Source organism: Mirounga angustirostris, unplaced genomic scaffold (assembly GCF_029215605.1).
Source record: "Mirounga angustirostris isolate CCGP_5_RB_7025 unplaced genomic scaffold, mMirAng1.0.hap1 SCAF_8, whole genome shotgun sequence".
Lineage (NCBI taxonomy): Eukaryota > Metazoa > Chordata > Mammalia > Carnivora > Phocidae > Mirounga > Mirounga angustirostris.
Genome location: NW_026991716.1, coordinates 60,112,704 through 60,130,731, shown reverse-complemented (window position 1 = coordinate 60,130,731; position 18,028 = coordinate 60,112,704). Strand labels below are relative to the sequence as shown.

At 38.9% G+C, this 18,028-nt stretch overlaps 1 protein-coding gene across 1 annotated transcript in view; it reads left to right on the top strand.

Annotated features, from left to right (window-relative positions):
- The first annotated feature begins 242 nt into the window (after positions 1 to 242).
- Positions 243 to 18,028, top strand: part of LMBRD1 (LMBR1 domain containing 1) — a 132,761-nt gene continuing 114,975 nt past the window's right edge. Inside the window, exons 1-3 of the mRNA XM_045867062.3 lie at positions 243 to 491; positions 7,575 to 7,751; positions 13,907 to 13,967. Coding sequence (XP_045723018.1) covers positions 414 to 491; positions 7,575 to 7,751; positions 13,907 to 13,967 — 316 coding nt within the window. The 5' untranslated portion in view covers positions 243 to 413. The remainder of the gene's footprint in view (positions 492 to 7,574; positions 7,752 to 13,906; positions 13,968 to 18,028) is intronic.

Genomic DNA, 18,028 nt, shown 5'->3' with positions numbered 1-18,028 from the left:
CCAAACTTTCTTCCCAGGAGGAAGTCGAAACTCCTTAACGTTGGCTTGAATTTCTAGAAAAACGCAATCCAGGCCCTTGTGCAGTCTCCTCGCTTTTCCAGTCCATCAGCTGAGCCCGATTCAATTATTCCAACAAGGTGGCTGTGCAGTAAAACACCCTCACGTAGAACCTTCTCATCGCCTCAGGAGCGGGCAGCGCGGTGACGTCACGGCGTCCCGGGCGCGCCCCGCCCCCGCTCGGCTCAACGCCAGGGGACGCTCGAGGGTTGGGTCGCCTTGGCAACTACTTGCTCCGCCCCCTCCGCCCCTTTAACCTTTAGGGTGCACGGGCGCTGTGTCCTTCGCACTCTTTCCCCTTTCCCCCTCCCTTTTCCCCACCCCCTTTACCCCAGGAGTCCGGGCCGGAAGTGAAGATGGCGGCGGCGGCGCCTGCTGGCGCGGCTTCGGCGGAGCTGGTGATCGGCTGGTGCATATTCGGCCTCTTACTACTGGTAGGGGAGGTGCTCGTAGTTTTCCCAGTGTTCGGACTGGTGGGAGAGAGGGGGGGGCCGGCCTTGTAGCTGGTCTTTCCCGGCCCGGGAGACCCTCCTCATTCCGCCCCGCCCCACTTGTAGTTTGGACTGTCGGGGGGCTCCTCTGCTCCGGGGCGGGGGCTGCGCTCCGAGGGGGGAAAGGAGGCACGGATTTCCGGCCGCCTTTGCTGTCTTTCCCCTGATGACGTCTAGTATTGCGGGTTCCCATTCTCCACTCGGGTGGAGTTTGGGGACCGAGGAGGCCCTGGGGGTTGAGAAGGGAGAAGTGGCCTCTGGTCCCCATGTGAGACGTGAGCACAAGGTGTGGGGCAGCGGCGCCTGATCTTTGCAAGTTCAGTAGCCGCTGGCCTTGATCTGGAAGGGGGCCTCTTTGCTTCTTTAACCGGGGTTTGTCCGTGTTCCCCGCCCTTGGGGTTATTGAGTCTCCAACCTTCTCTACCCATTGTGCGGTTCTGCCTTGATGACGTGAGATGTTCGTTCTGACTTCCAGGTTTCACATTCCTTTCCAGTCTTTTTTGATGGATGTAGAAACTTACGCAGGGAAGAGCTGTAGCCCTCTTTACTGCCAGTATCAGGGTGTATATACTAGAGCCTATCAGAACTGAGGTGCTTTCTTTCCCTACCATCTTATTCCCGTTTATCCTGTGATCAGAACGTGGGCCTCAGTAGCCCAAATGGCCTAGTTTTTACTTCCTTGCGTCATATTAAAACCCTTGGGCTTATTTTATTTGGGGGTTCAATTTATTTCTCTCCATACCCCTCCCCATTCTTTCTCTTTCCTCATTGTCTTTATCCTCCTGTTGTAGCACTGTGTCCCAAAGTATTTTGCTGCGTTGCATTACTAAAACAAAAAACAAAATCAACCCCCAAACCCACTAACTTCAGTTTGGGAAATCAAGACTTGTATTTGTTAGATTCCACTACAGTGTCTGCAACCTAGGTAGTAAGTAGTATGTTTTGCTGGTAAATGTTTCAGCAGAAACTTTACCAAAAAAAAAAAAAAAGTGTTTAAACTTCTGGAAAGTTATCTCTTGCTACCTTCACTCTCCCAGAAAATAATAGTGCCTGTACACTGCAGCATACTTTACTCCTCTTGGTGGAGAAAATGGAAACAGTAAAGGGTGGCGCTGTTCCCCAAAGCCCATCCAGTATGGTACTTGAGGAGTTCACTAGCTTTTCCAGACCATCATATTCAGTTGGTTTAGGAAAAAACAAACGAGCATGTAACCAGTATCAAAGTCTAGTGGGAATATCTTGGCAGTTATGCATTAATAAACGTTTAATGTATATGAGTTGTGCTATAAATTGTGGGAGGATGGAAACAAAACAAAATGGCCTTTAAGAGATCCTGAAGAGGGCGCCTGGGTGGCTCAGTCGGTTAAGCGACTGCCTTCAGCTCAGGTCATGATCCTGGAGTCCCGGGATCGAGTCCCGCATTGGGCTCCCTGCTCGGCGGGGAGTCTGCTTCTCCCTCTGACCCTCCTCCCTTTCATGCTCTCTGTCTCTCATTCTCTCTCTCTCAAATAAATAAATAAAATCTTAAAAAAAAAAAAAAGAAAGAAAGAAAAGAAAAGAAATACATGAGGGCGCCTGGGTGGCTCATTCGGTTAAGCGACTGCCTTCGGCTCAGGTCATGATCCTGGAGTCCCTGGATGGAGTCCCGCATTGGGCTCCCTGCTCGGCAGGGAGTCTGCTTCTCCCTCTGACCCTCCCCCCTCTCATGCTCTCTCTATCTCATTCTCTCTCAAATGAATAAATAAAATCTTAAAAAACAAAAAAAACAAAAAACAAAACAAAAAGAGATCCTGAAGATAATGGGAGAACAAAAATTCTTTTTTTTTTTAAGATTTATTTTTTTATTGGTTTGGTTGAGGGGGAGCGCAGAGGGAGAGGGAGAGAGAAACTTTAAGCAGACTTCCCGCTGAGTGTGGGAGTGTGGATCCCTGTGCCCAACTAGATTCCATGACCCTGAAATCACGACCATAGCTGAAACCAAGAGTGGGACGCTTAACTGACTGTGCCACCTAGGTGCCCCGAGAACAGAAGTTCTTAAAACAGGTTTAAGTACTGAAAACCAAAGTACAATTTTATAAATGAAATAGGACTGCAGAGAATAGAGAGCAATATTGGAAGAAAGTGGAATTGAGGTAGACTTTGGATAGATGAAGAAGGGAAGGTATTAAAGTTGGTGATAGTACAGAAGGAAAAAGTAAAATGAGAAGGGAATTGAGTTTGAAACTAGATGTCGGAGTAGAAAAAAATTAGTAATAAGGGCTATTTAATTTTCTGCAAATTTCTTTAATTCCTGGCTTATTAGAAGAGAGCTAGATTTTCATGTCTGCTTGTGTATTCAGTTTTTTGAGTGTTGTTTTGGTTGAAGTATATGAAAAATATCCTATTTTAGTGGTATGTCCTTGGAAGCAGAGGAGTATTTTTTAGATAATTGTGGATGTTCTTAAATACCACACCAAAACTCAGTAACTGGAAGCTTTCTAAAGGTTAGTTGAAACAGTGGAATCTGAAATCCTATCATTAAACTTTTCATTCTGTTACATTAAAATTTGTTGGTCCATGTCATACTTTAGATCTTTTGCCTGTGCATGGTTTTATAACATGAAGCATTGATTATGTAGAAAATCTGGTTCACTGAGTTATGCAGATATTCCAAATATGGATATATTTCATTACATAATAATAAAATATCCCATTCATTAACTTCACCACTGATCTTGTTAGAAGAAATGTCCCAGAAAAAAAGTATTGAGAAACTGTCAAGCTTGCAGTCATGGATACAAGTTTTCCAAAATTCTAAGTTTCATTGAAAGCTTGAATTTTATCATTGGGAATGGATACTGTACAGTTTTTTCTTGAAGTGATACTGTACAATTTATAGCACAACTCATATACATTAAACGAGTCTGAATAACCATAGTTAACCACTTGTACTTACAAGTAAAAGTGATACACCTTGAAAAGAGTGTCTGATGTGGCTTTCAGCTCCTAAGTTACTGGTAGTGCTTTTCCTCGGGACAGCCATAACACCTTGATGTGCAGCAGGAGAGCTCCAATGCATACTTCACCGTTTTCCCCATGGAGTATTGAAAAGATTCAAGGGTTGAAGTTCAATAAAGTTAATTTTTACTGCTTCATTAAGCAAAGTCTTACACTGTCCTCTGTGTGTGTGTGTGTGTGTATGTGTATGTATGTGGTGGTGAAGAATACAATAACTACTGGCACAATTTGGTGCCATTGACTTGATTCATGCTTAATTTGTCAGCAGTTTTACCACTGACTTAATGCAGCATGAGTGCAGGTATCAACATAGTGAAAAAGGCAAATGACTTTTTAGTATTATGAGCATCGTTTTCAATTTGTAAATCCCCAGAAAGGATTCTGGGACTGCTGGGGGTTGGAGGACTTCACACTTTGAAAACTGTTGCCAATAATCTACTAAAGAATCAGAACACTAAGATTGACTACTTGAGTGACCCTGGGAAAACAGGGTGGACTTCAATGTCTTCTGCCACATGGGTTAGGTTTGGTCCTCCAATCCTATAATCTAACTTTGTTTCTTTTACGAAATCTAAGCCTTTCTTCTTAAGTCCCCCAAGATCCTCAATTACATTTCCCTTTGCTATATAAGACAGAGTCTTCATTTCTGTAAGGCAAGTTTATTCTTCTTACTCAAAGTGATGATTACTTGGAAACTTGTTAGAAATACTAAATATAAGACCCCAGCTCTACTGAATCAGAATCTGCAGTTTAACAAGATCCCAGGCAGTGTATATGCTTATTAGTTTAAGAAACATTCATCTCTTCTCATTCCTACTTCTGCCACAGTCGTCAACCTTGATTGCTCATCAAAACCAACTAGGGAGTTTTTAAAAATCCTAATGCCCAGGCCAATTAAATTAGAATCTTGTGGGAGGGGCTAGGGCTTGCTCTAAACCTTTATGATTGTTAGCAAAATCATATATTTCTCTTATGAAAGGCTCTTATTTCATATGACATTTGGTTTCATATGATTTATTGACATGACAATTCATATGACAGTTGCTGTTTGGTAAGCAGTTACTGTGGCCAGGCACTGTGTTATAAACTCTTTACATCTTATTTTATGCTTATAACGTACTATGAAGTATTCTTACTACTATTTTATAGATGATGACATTTGGTTTATAATATAGTAACTACTGATAAATTTAACCCACATACACAAAAAGCTCTTTGGGGTTCTCAGTTTTAAAAGTATAAAGGGATCCTGAGACCAAAAAGTTCAGGATCCTTTGGCTTAACTATTTTGGCTGGGTTGCCCTTTCCCTGCTTGTCTGCCTGGTATTGGCAAACGGCTTCCTCTGCCATAATACCCGTCACTTTGAAGTTGGTGAAAGTGCAGATCTTTTTGAAATCCATCAAAAAAATTATTGAATACTTTGTGTCAGGTCCTGCTAAAGATAGAATGATTAAGCTCAGCTTCCAGTGCCTTCAAAATAATTAGAAGAATGTTTTAAATATTTGTAAATTCATTTAAATAAATCCATTAAAATATTAATATAAATTTATGAGAAAATAACTTCCCCAAACAAAAATAAATCAGTAAGTAGCCAGGATTTGAATCTAGGTCTTTTTTTTCCTCCAACATCCGGGTTCCAAAGTCTACATTCTGTTCTCACTTTTATTTTTTCCTGCTGTTCTGACACCAGCTGAAATGTTAGTAATATGAAGGAATTACATGAAACAACTTAGATAGATTTAAAATGCATTATCCTAAGTGAAAGTAGCCAGACTCAGAAGATGATATGCTATATAAGTACATTATTACATTATGGAAAAGGCAGAAGCTATAGGGACAGATAATAGTGGTTGTCAAGAGTGGAGAGTAGAGAGAGGGGTTAACTACACAGGGCAAAGGGGATTTTTCTGCGGTGGTGGAACTGTTCTTACATCTTGATTGTGGTAGGGGAATTTGGAAGCTGTGAAACAAATTAGGTGTGGTGTTAGTTCAGTTCAGGCTCCTGAACTAGGATACCCACAAAGGAAGTAACAGTTGAATCTGTTGAAAAGAGTGAAAGGACAAAACAACGCTTTTGTTTCAGAGCTCTTAATAGAGTTTATTTAAAACAATGGTTCTCTCTTACGGCTCAGTAATATTCCATTGTCATTTGTCACAACATGGATGAACCTAGAGAGTGAAATAAGTCAGAGACAGAAAGACAGATACCATATGAGTTCACTTACATGTGGGATATAAAAAGCAAAACAAAAAACCAGAAACAGACCCGTAAATACAGAGAACAAACTTGTTGGCTGCCGGAAGGGAGGAGATGAGCAAAATGGGTGAAGGAGAGTGGGAGGTACAGGCTTCCTATGGAACGAGTAAGTCATGAGGATGAAAGGTACAGCATGGGAGTCAGTGATACCATAGTGTTGTGTGGCGACTCATGGTAGCTACACTTGTGAGCATGGCATAGGGGAGTAGAGTTACAGAATCACTGTGTTGTACACTTGAAACTAATGTAACATTTGTGTCAACTATACGTCAATAAAATGGGAAACAAAAGCAGTAGTTCTCAAGTTTGGCTCAGATTGGAATCCTCAGTCTTTTTTATCTTTATTTTTTTTAATTTCTTTAAGATTTTTATTTATTTGAGAGAGAGAGAACAGGAGTGGGGATGGTGTGGGGGGTGGGGACAGAGGGAGAAGCGGACTCCCTGCTGGGCAGGGAGCCCAGCGCGGGGCTTGATCCCAGAAAACCTCCCCCCGCATCGTGACCTGAGCCTAAAGCAGTCGCTTAACTGACTGAGCCACCCAGGTGCCCCTCCTCAGGCTTTTTTAAAGTGCTGTTGCCTGGAGGAGCTTCACTCTGATTGAATTGATTTGTGGGGAAGACATAAGGGTATTTATTTTTTTTAAAGAGATTTTATTTTTATTTATTGGACACAGAGAGAGACAGCCAGAGAGGGAACACAAGCAGGGGGAGCAGGAGAGGGAGAAGCAGGCTTACCGCAGAGCGGGGAGCCTGATGCAGGGCTTGATCCCAGGATCCTGGGATCATGACCTGAGCCGAAGGCAGATGCTTAACTACTGAGTCACCCAGGTGCCTCGGCATAAGGGTATTTAAAAACTGCCCAGGTGATTCTAACACAGCCTAGGCTGAGAATCACTGATTTAGTACCTATCTGCAATTCCCTAAATTTGAGTAGAGCAGAGCTTCTTAAAATGTAGTTCCTGGACCAGTAGCAGCCTCACCTGGGAACTTGTTACAAATAATAGATTTTTCTGGGCCTGCTCCAGACCCCTGAATCTGAAACCGGGGGTGGGGCCCAGCATTCTCTACTATTAGAAGCCCTCCAGATGATTCTGATACTCCCTAAAGTTGGAGAATCTTGAGTAAAGTCCTATACTCTGTGTTAGTCATTAGAAAGGCATTGGTAACTATTAAGAGTACCTGGTGGATTAGAGATGTCATCCTCAGTATCTCTGAGTCTATTTTTATCACTGGAAAGTTCCTTGCAGTGCACGTGTACTCATTTTAAATGTTCACTTTTCTTTGTTTAAGGCCCTTTAAAATTTGAATTATAGTATGATTTGTCAATACATGGTGATTATTGGCAGTTAATCTTTAGCTGAATGGTATTCTTGAACTGTAATAATGGGACAGAAGTTAATTTCACTTCAAGTTAAATTCTATTTAGGTTGGAGAAATCTATAGGTGAAAAGCATTCAAAACTAATTACAACTATGACGTTGTGTGAAACCATTAATGAGGTTCAATGAGGATATATGTAATTGAGCACTGGTATCAATAAGTTTTGTGTGTGAATGTGTCTTTGCACCTAAGGGAGGTTGTACTGCATTCATGAAATAGGCTTTGAAAATTATAAATCTTGAACAAGTTTATAAGAGGTAGTGGACCTTCCTTATACATCTAAAAGAAACTTCATTTGACAGTTTCCCATTGGAAACTTTCAAACACATACTATCATCTGTGTTAGAGAATGCATAGGGCAGTAACAGAACATTCTTTTTGTTCTCTTTCAGGCTATTTTGGCATTCTGTTGGATATATGTTCGTAAATACCAAAGTCAGCGGGAAAGTGAAGTTGTCTCCACCATAACAGCAATTTTTTCTCTGGCGATTGCACTTATCACATCAGCACTTCTACCAGTGGATATATTTTTGGTTTCTTACATGAAAAATCAAAATGGTACATTTAAGGTAATTACTATCATACTATGTGATTTTTTTTTCCCCTTTCAAGTTCTTGGCAATTAAGTGTTTAAGTTTAGCAGTCCAGTATATATTGTGCTTTTATTGTTGTCTCCAGGGAATAAATGTGAGTGGAAATGCAGGATAGAGACTGAGAATGGGACAACCACCATGGAAGACTAGAAACAGACTCTTAACTGACTAAAGAACTACTAATTCACCAACCCTCCAAATGTGAAGAATCCCTTTTGTTGATCCGAAAATGTATTACATAATCACAATAGTTTATTTTTGTGTCTCTCATAGCTCCCTTGAAGTTTGAGTTGATTTACATTAATGCAGTAAATAAGTAATTTAGCAGGGATTTTGTTAGTGGTGGATCAAAATCTAAATCTGTTTCACATTGAGTACTTTGAGTCAGTATGGCATGCGGAAAAGACCACTAAGCTAGTTGGGAGTTACAAGATCTGACTTCTAGTCTTGACTCTTTACTATCTAGGCTGTATCTTTGGCCAACTTAGTTAAGTTTTCTGGACTTCAGGTTCTCCATTTTTAAAATGAAGGGTGTTGGACTGGAAGGTTTCTGAGTTATCTTTCAATTAACATTTTTAAGTTTCTTAATAGTTAAACTTCTTGAGGCAGGAACTGTGTCTTGTTTATTTTTGTATCCCAAGTGTTTAGCACAGAGTAGATACTTCAGTATTTGAATGAAATATTATTACAGTTAACTCAGTATTGCATGCTTCCAAAATAAGTTCCTGAATTGAGCCAACTGGACTTAAATAATTTGAAAACATTTTTGTAGTTAGGTTTAGATACATTATGATTGCTGTCAAAACTAGTTATTTACTGTAGGTCACTTACGTATTTATTTATTTATTTTTAAAAGATTTTATTTATTTGGGAGAGAGAGAGAGCACAACTCCCTTCCTGGGAGCATGAATGGTTGAAGGGGCAGAGGGAGAGGGGAAGGACAAGCTGACTTCCCACTGAGCACTCAGCCTGAGATGCAGGGCTCAGTCCCAGGATCCTGAGATCAAGACCTGAGCCTAAGTCAGATGCTTAACCGACTGAGCCACTCAGGCACCCTGGTCACTCATTTATTTAGAAAGTAGTAATTGAGCACTTAGCATGTGCCAAGTGCTGTATAAAGATAGTAATTAACATGTTGAATGTTTACTGTGTCAGATCCTGTTCTCATTGATTAATATATATTAACACTCTTTAATCACCCAAACAACCCTGTGAGGTATAGTATTATCCATGATTTTATGGGCAGGAAACCAAAGTCTGGAGAGGTGAAGTAACCTATTTAAGGTCATACAGCTTGTAGGTGCTATAGCCGAGATTTGAAACTCTGCAGTCTGGCTTCAGAGCTCTTTGCTCACTAGATTTTATATATATATATATATTCCTAGTGAGTACTATAAAGTTGACACTAACATAAACAAATACTTTTTATTTTATACCAACGTATAAAATTTTTTTTTAAAAAAATCAGTAATTAAGATATGGCATTGGAACATTTTGTGTTTTGGCAGCTAAAATGTTCATCTCTTACTCCCCTCCTCCAGTGATTAATCTCTCTTAGATGTCTGGGTTTAACTCTTCAGTACTGCCTCATTTCTGCTCTCAGATTTTGTCTTAGAACTTTGTATTCTTCACTGCACCTTAAATACATTTATTTGCTTAATACTTATTAAGTATGTAGTATGTACCTGACATACATGGGTGCTGGAGATTAATAAATGAGGCTGCTGTTTTCATGGAGCTTACATTCTGTAAATCAGGCCAACAGTAAATAAAACAAGCTGACTTCAAGCAGTACATTCTATGAGGAAATATAACAGATTGCTATGAAAGTCTAAGTTGTGGGTAATTCACATAGGGGCATGGGAAGGCCAAATTGCTGAAACAGGTTACTTGAGCTGAGACCTGGATGAGGAAGAGCCAGTCAGGTGAAGATCCAGAGGTGAAAGCCTTTAGGGAGAGGGAACAGCAAATACAGAAGCTTTTAGACAGAGATGAGTTTGGCCTATTTGGCTGAAGTGTGGTGTTGGGGGTTGCACTTTGGTACTAGCGAGATCAAGAGGAAGACGGGAGCCAAATTGTTTGACTTTTAAGTCATGTTAAAAGAGCTATATTTTGGACAAATTACCTTCAGAGTGCCTATCCTAAATCAAGTGGAGGTGTCAAGTAGGGAGTTGGAAGTGTTGTTGAGAGGTATAGTGAGAGGGGTAGAGAAGTGGCTGCTGGTTTTGGTCAGCGGTGATAGTTTCAGTGGAGCATTTGGGTGCTCAGGTTGGAGCCGGGTTAACTGTGGACTGGGAGGTGAGGAATTAGTGATAAGGAATGCTGAAAACTTTTCAAGAACTTTTGTTTTCTAAGGGAGTAAGAAGTGGGGTCAAAGGAGGTGTTTTTATTCGAGGTGGTTGTGTGTATATCTCTGTGCTTATTGGAAGTTACTAGGGTTTGTATACTTTAGGATTCAGTGGAGTAGGAGAAATTTTTAGAGGGAAGAGAAGATACTATTGCAGGTACAGTGTCTTTGAGAAAGCAAAAGTGTTGGGGGTCTTAATGTGAAAGGATTGGCCATAAATAGGAGTACAGGTACTTGGCAGAAGGAAGGACTAACATATGAATACAGATGGAGGTAGGTTTTAGATTTGGTAGTAAGTTGAGTGAATTCCTGTCTTTCGGCTCCAAATTATTTTAGGGACCTCAAAGTCAGTGTTTCTTAGACATTGACATTTTGTTCTGGTTAATCTTTGTTGTGGGTGAGGTCCTGTGCATCATGGACAGCAGATCTTTGCTTCTACCCACAAGATGCTGCTAGTACACCAACACTCTCCCGACCTCCTGGGGCTCCATTGCCAAATCCCCATGGGGGACAAAGTCACCCCTGAGTGAAAGCCACTGGTCTAAGGTGAGAATATCAGGTAAAATTGAGGAGAGTTGTATACTTTGGGGTTGGGCTGAGCATTTCTAAATGTCATTTTGAAGAATGGGAAAGGAGATTTTACGTATATGACCCACTGCATCTCTGTTCTGTGGAATTTATATTTTTTTCCTTTCATCTGAAATGCTCTTTAATATTCTCTAGTATTAATTCTTTTTCTTCCACCCTTTTGGGTCTTAAATGACTCTAGTTTCTTTTGGTCTCTACTTTGGGAGGCCGTGGTCTATAAAATGTATCAAGGGTAGAGTGGTTTTCAAAATGTAAATGGAGGAAGGTTTCATAAACTAAGCTCTTTTGACAGTATGTACCTTGGAGGCAAGACAGGGTATAAGAGCCAAATGCACTAATAGTACTTGAATGATGTTGTGTATTTTATGCTTATTTTTAGGCTTAAAATAGTAATGTTAATATTTTCTTATTTCTTATCCATAAGATTGGTTAAACAAAAGAACCTTGCAGGGTAAAAGGTTCTAAATGTCAGTGAATCTTTGGCTTTAAATTACCTACATTCTTTCTTCTTTTAACTTTTTTCTGAGTTTGGGGTCTTGACTTGTAAGTAATTCTCAATGGGTACATTAATACCTTATGGGATTATTTTGGAAATTGGAAGGGAGCTTGTGCAGTGATAGGTGAATTTTCCTCTGTTTCAAAAAATCTTCAAGATTCAAAAATCTCTTTAAAATTCCATTTTGTGCATAAACAGTAAATAAAGAAACTGCTAGGAAATGAAGTTTTGATTATGTACCTATCCATTTGGATGCTTGAATCATTGATGAAAAAATGTCCAGTTATTGCACAGAAATATCCCCAGTGCTTTGCCATGCCCATGTGGTAAAAGCACTGTTCCATTTTTTTTTTTTTGTATATGTATGGGTGTTTTATTTTTTAGACAAAGATTGCATGTGTTAAAACTACTAGTTGTAATTTGTTCTGTGGCTCCCCCCACCCCCTCAAAAGTACTTCATGGATATCTATATATACCTGTTTATACAGATTTATTGTTTTTAATGTCTATATATAGTTTCTCCTTAGGCATATAGTTTCTAGTTATTGGTGTTTTTTAATTTTTTTTAACAACACTTCACTGAATATTGTCGGGTAAGGAGGAAAGGGAACAATAAACATTATTTGGTGTAGGCTGGAATTTATGGGGGTAAGGATCAGCAAGTGCATAGGTTCTTAAATCCTTGACATTCTTGCAGTAAAGTGAGCTTTCCCAAAGTGCAGGTGCTTCACGAGAGGTACCTCTACCTTCTTTTGTTCTCCCTTCATGGGAGGCAAAGAGAATGGCCTTGCAGATAGGTAAACACAATGGACTTGGGTGCCAGGTAGTGTGAACTTAGATACAAGGTGTTCATGAGGTGCTTGGACATTCTGGTTGCCAGAATACCTAGAGACTTTGGGCCCCTTTAGTTCTGTGAGTAATAGGGATGGGGTATAACTCCTCCTATTGTATGGGAAGGGGAGGCCCCATTTTGGTAGCTTGCTATCATGCAACCCAGTAAGAGCTCTTGAGGTCATTCATTAGACAGTACTACTTTGTCTTTAAAACTTATCTGTATATTGATATCTGTCCTGATTTGTGTGAATATTTTTAGGAATAGATTCCAACAAAGAATATCTAGATTATAGACGATTTTTCTTACTATTACTATGTAGGTGATGACTTTTCCTCTACATTTGCCATTAATAAGGTGTTTTAAATTTTGCCACTTAGGTAAATGAAAGGTTACTATAATAGATTTTCATGTTTTATTAATAAAATCTAGTAATTGGGTAAATTTCTCATTGTTGGTCATTTTGAAAAAATTTCCTAGCTCTTGCTTATATGTTTTTCAGATGATTTTTGTAATCAGCATGTCAAAATACTCTACCTCTTAGTATATTGGGATTTGGATTGGCAGTATATATAGTTTTTATAAATTAATTTGGAGGGATTTGGTATTTACAGTCTTTTCATGTGGGAACATGTGACTTTCCATTTATTTAGATTTTTTAATATTCTATAATTAAGTTAGTTTTCTTTATATAGTTAACATAAAATCTTTATTTAACCTATTAAGTTTTTTATAGCCTTTATTGCTGTTGGAAAAATACTATTTTTATGGTACTTTGTGTGTCAAGATTTTGCTTTTGTAGTGCTAAATTTGGATTTTCCACATTTTTGTTCTTTTAGGAAGTTGTCAGTAAGAAATTCGTAGATGTTCCTTGCTAGAGGTGTTTTTGGTAAAAAAAAAAAAAAGAAAAACCCAATTATTTGAGGAGATTTAAATGTTGATATCCTTCCTTAAGTGCCAGTGTAGTGGGATGTTGATACTGACTTGAGCTCTTAAAACTGTTTATAGGAAAGAAATGATCTGGATACTAATACTTAATAGCAGTAGTCACTTAGACTCTCCAGGTTTAATTTTTCATATGCATAAAGTTTAGGACATTTGATAAGACTTGCTATTATAACCTGAGTTCTGATTCATTAGTGTATAGATTTTTTCTATTTGAAAAGATTAATTTGAATTATATTTTCTAAGTTAAATTACTAATTTAAAGAATACTTGTGTGGGGTGAATGCAAATAAGTTTAGATTGACTGTTCTTTTAGGTATTTTTAAAAAATATATTATGCTCAGATATTTTCTAAAATACAAATCATATTTCACTCTCTGTATAGAAATTCATCACTATTTTCTGTTGCCCTTAGGACAAAGTCCAAAATATTTAGCATGACTCATGTGTCCCTTAAACTTGTGTCCTTCCCTCCCTTGCTCCACCGGCTTTTTCTTACCTTCCCAAAAGCTCTAATGAATCTATATTTAGCTTCTTGCAGTTTTTTTTCAAACTTCCATGTGTTTCTTCTCTCTTCTGTCCTTCCTACTATTTTTTTTTCCTCCTTTTCTCTGAGAATGACCTTTCTTCCTTCATTTTTCAGTTTAGAGTCATTTTGGGAAGCCATCCCTGATCTTCAGGCTGAGTTAGGTGCCTCCTGCTTATATGTTTCCCTAGAACTATATTGTCATCTTATCTCAGCATTTACCTGTTGAAATTGTGTGCTTACTTACTTTGTCTATTTTCTCAATTATTGAAGGCACAGATCATACTTGGTTGGGTTGATGATACATTTATAAGTGACAGTCATATTAAAACTTAATCATAATTGCTAAACAGATGGATGTTTCATTAATATTTCTATTGTTTCTTTTTTATCCTAGGACTGGGCCAATGCTAATGTCAGCAGACAGATCGAGGACACTGTGTTATATGGTTACTACAGTAAGTATTTCAGTTTCATTTCCTATCTGGGCTGCTAACCAAGATGTAGAATTAAGCTGTGTATAAACATTTAATTTTGATATCACATTTGTGATTACTGTTTCAACACCAGGAGTAAGAAATACAGCATTCATTCTCATAATCTGGAAACCTTTAACCTACTTTGCTTCATTTAGGTTCACTTGTACTATGTCTTTTTGGAGTTTCAGTCAAGTTACTTTAAATCTCAAGTGTCTTCCTTTGTTAACATTACCAGTTTCCTACTTGCACTCTTGATTTAAAAAATCTCAGTTTTCTGGACATTTTTTCTAAGTATTGACACTAGTAAAGGGTACTCAGGGGAGTTTGTAACATCAACTTTATTGTACTATACAGAGTCAGTTTAAGGGATTCTGGTTGATTGGGCCTTCCCTCTCTTCCTTCTTGAATGTTCAATTATAAAAGCTTTATAGTAAGCACCTGTTTCCCAGATTTTCTCTTTAAATTTGCATAAGACTTGTGTTTTTATAAAAATGTATAAGTGCAGGGGTGCCTGGGTGGCTCAGTTGGTTAAGCATCAGACTCTTGATTTCAGCTCAGCTCATGATTTCAGGGTCCTGGGATTCATTTGTGTCAGGCTGCACACTCAGCAGGGAATCTGCTTGGATTCTCTCTCTCCCTCTCCCTTTGCCCCCACCTTTCCTGCTCGCAGATGCGTGTCCATGCATTCTCTCTCTTTCACTCTCTAAAATAAAAATAAGTAAGTCTTTAAAAAACTGTGTAAGTGCTGGGTGCCTGGATGGCTCAGTCAGTTAAGCGGCTGCCTTCGGCCCAGGTCGTAATCTTTGGGTCTTGGGATCCAGCCCCACATCGCATCAGGTTCCCTGCTTAGCAGGGAGCCTGCTTCTCCCTCTCCATCTTCCTTCCCCCACCCCCCTGTTTGTGCGCGCTCTCTCGCTCACTCTTTCTCTCTCTCAAATAAATAAATCTTAAAATAAATGTGTTAGTGCTGAGTTAAGAAAGGGATGTCATTTTTTTTCAGCAATTAATCAAGATGTTGAGTAAGATTTCAATAGAACACTAAATTGGAAACTGAAAAACCAGCTTATAGAAGTTTCTCTTGATGGGATAATTTTTTCAAGGGTTGCATTGAATTTTAATTTAGCTGCTTTGGCTCTACCTTTGTCTTTTCTCCTGATCTGAAATATAAAGACCCATGAAATTCTATCCCTTTGGTGTGTATTTTAGAAATACCTTGTGGTATTTAATGTAGAATTCATTATTTTAAAATATAAATTTGACCTCTTAAGTTAAAACCTTTGAAATGGTGCTATATTAAGTAGAATGTTGCCTTTCAATACAAATTTTGGGGGGATATAAGTCACTTCAAAAAACTGTTTTGGGGGAAGGGAGCCTCTCTCCTATGTGACACTAAAGTGTATTTGTGCTTTAGAACATGTGACAAGATAAAGCAGCTTTTATCTTGCTGTAGTCCAGGTCCATGAGCCATATCTTATCACTGAACCTAGAGGCTACTGGATTAATCCATTGTAAGCAAGGTTACAAAGACTTCTGAACAGGAATGTTAATTCATGCAGCCCTTCCAGTTTCATGGAGAAAATTAAGTCTACCAAAATGATTTTAGTGAGTATTTTTCTCAATTCTCCTAAGGATAGTATGTCCCTAGTATTTTAAATGCATGGGAGATAAGTTAATCGTTACAAACAGTAGATGACTTAGGAATTTAGGGCTTGATTTTCTGCAGAATTTGAGTTGTAGTTAGAAATATAACTACTGGGCGCCTGGGTGGCTCAGTTGGTTAAGTGTCTGCCTTCGGTTCAGGTCATAATCCCAGGGTCCTGGGATAGAGTCCCATGTTGGGCTCCCAGCTCAACGGGGAGTTTGCTTCGCCCTCTCCATCTGCCTCTCCCCCTGCTCATGCTCTCTCTCTCTCAAATAAATAAATAAAATCTTAAAAAAAAATTTAACTACCTTGGGATAGGATAGTTACTGATTTAAGGAAGGAACTTGCATGAGAAGCCAAATAATGATAGATTTCTTGATGACTATGGATTCAAAGCAAGATTTATTCAATAATGTTAATGGTTGTTGTCATAAAGGTAGTCATATCCACTTTAGCTGTGGCTAATCCTTTGACTTTAACTTAGATGATGACCTACAGCAAGGAGCCTAAAAGGATTGTATGGCTTCTGAGATAGTTACTATCCTCAAGCCCAGTTGTTTCTCCAGAAATGCTAGATATTATCTAACTGCCTGTTAGCTGTCTCCTCGTGGATCCTGAGGACAACACAGACTCCATATAATTCAAAGCACTATTTTTATACATCCCCTCTGTGAGATTCTATAGTTCATCTAATCTCTCCTAACATATCAACACATTTTCATTGTCTAACCTTGCCAAGAACTGTACAAGACTTTCACATTCAACATTTTACTTAATTTTCATGAATGTCATTTTTTGGGAAGTGTTTTCTACATTTTACAGATGGAGGAAATTGATATTTAGAGATATTAAATATCACCTTGTTAGTGAGTGGCCTTTTGAAGTGGATTTTATTTCCTAAGCTGGATCTTTGTGGCATGAAGTGAGCTGCCTTTTAATAAATGGTTCTGGGGATGTTTCCTGTGAGAATGCTTAGCAGCACTGAACCCCCAGGGCAGCTCCCAAAATCATCTGGGACTTTTTAAGTAATAGGGAATGCTAGATTATATCTGGAGAGATTATGATTTCCGTTAATGAGTTCCCTATTCCGTTAGTGTCACCACTGCTCTATCAGATATGTGTTTAGGTATTGGAAAGATGTAAGGCTCAAGGTGGTGAATTCAAGTTTTCCAAAAATCCTAATTTTCTTTTGAAAGTTTAGGTTTTATCATTGGCAGCAAATACTGTTACCTTTTTTCTCTGAAGTGACAGGGTCACTTTATTCATTTTTGAAAAAGTCCATCTAATCCTCAAGCCTAGATAATTACTGCTCGTCTCTCAGTTGTTCTTTCAAGTAAAAAATGGTGTTCTTTGAAAGAAAGTGACTAAGTACAGCTCATAAGTAAAATAGAACAGTGCTTCTCACAAGTACAATTTATGAGTACTTCCCTTCTCACAGAACATTAAAAAGATGTGTACTCGGGCGCCTCGGTGGCTCAGTTGGTTAAGCGACTGCCTTCAGCTCAGGTCATGATCCTGGAGTCCCGGGATCGAGTCCCGCATCGGGCTCCCTGCTCGGCAGGGAATCTGCTTCTCCCTCTGACCCTCCTCCCTCTCATGCGCTCTCTATCTCATTCTCTCTCAAATGAATAAATAAAATCTTAAAAAAAAAAAAAAAGATGTGTACTCAAAGGTAGACATCTAATGGAATTATTGCTCCTTCAAAAGGGACTTTTCTGAATGAAAGTGCTCCCCACTGGTGAGTGGTTGGTGGTGAAAAACTTAATAACTGCTAGTGGAAAGGCTAACAACATTTTGGTATTAATGTGAAAATAATTTTCATGTTTTGAGTACCCTGAAATGATCCCTGTGAATCCTTGGGTCTGGAAACTACACTTTTGAAATCCTTCTGTTACATTAATGGAACTTTGGGTGGTTTTTTTCTGGACAATTTGTAGAAGTCAGGAGAACTACTGCTTCTACCTACTGGTTCTCCACTAGCTCTTAATTGGTTATTAACAGTCCTGTTACCTGAAACTGACTGCATAGGAAATACAGGTTCCTGGAGCTTGTCGAAGGATGAAAGAGTGAAGTTGTTTAAGTTGTCTCATGGTACTCTTCTCAAATTAGACACTAGAAGGTTGTAAACCCTAAGTTTAAAATTCATAGTAAAGACTCCAGCTACAATTTTTCAGCAATTAACCAATGGGGAGTAAGGAAAAACTTCCTAAAAATTCTCTTAGGTGCGCTAAAAGGCATGGTATAGAAATAGGAGGCTGCCCTTTTGTTCTATAGTCATAGGGACCCGGTACCTAGGAGATCCCCTCATTTGAGGATGTTGTATTCATCCCAGAAACATTTCAGTCCTTTTGTCCTTTTTGAATGTTTTTATTTGTTTCTTCATTTATATCTTTAAACT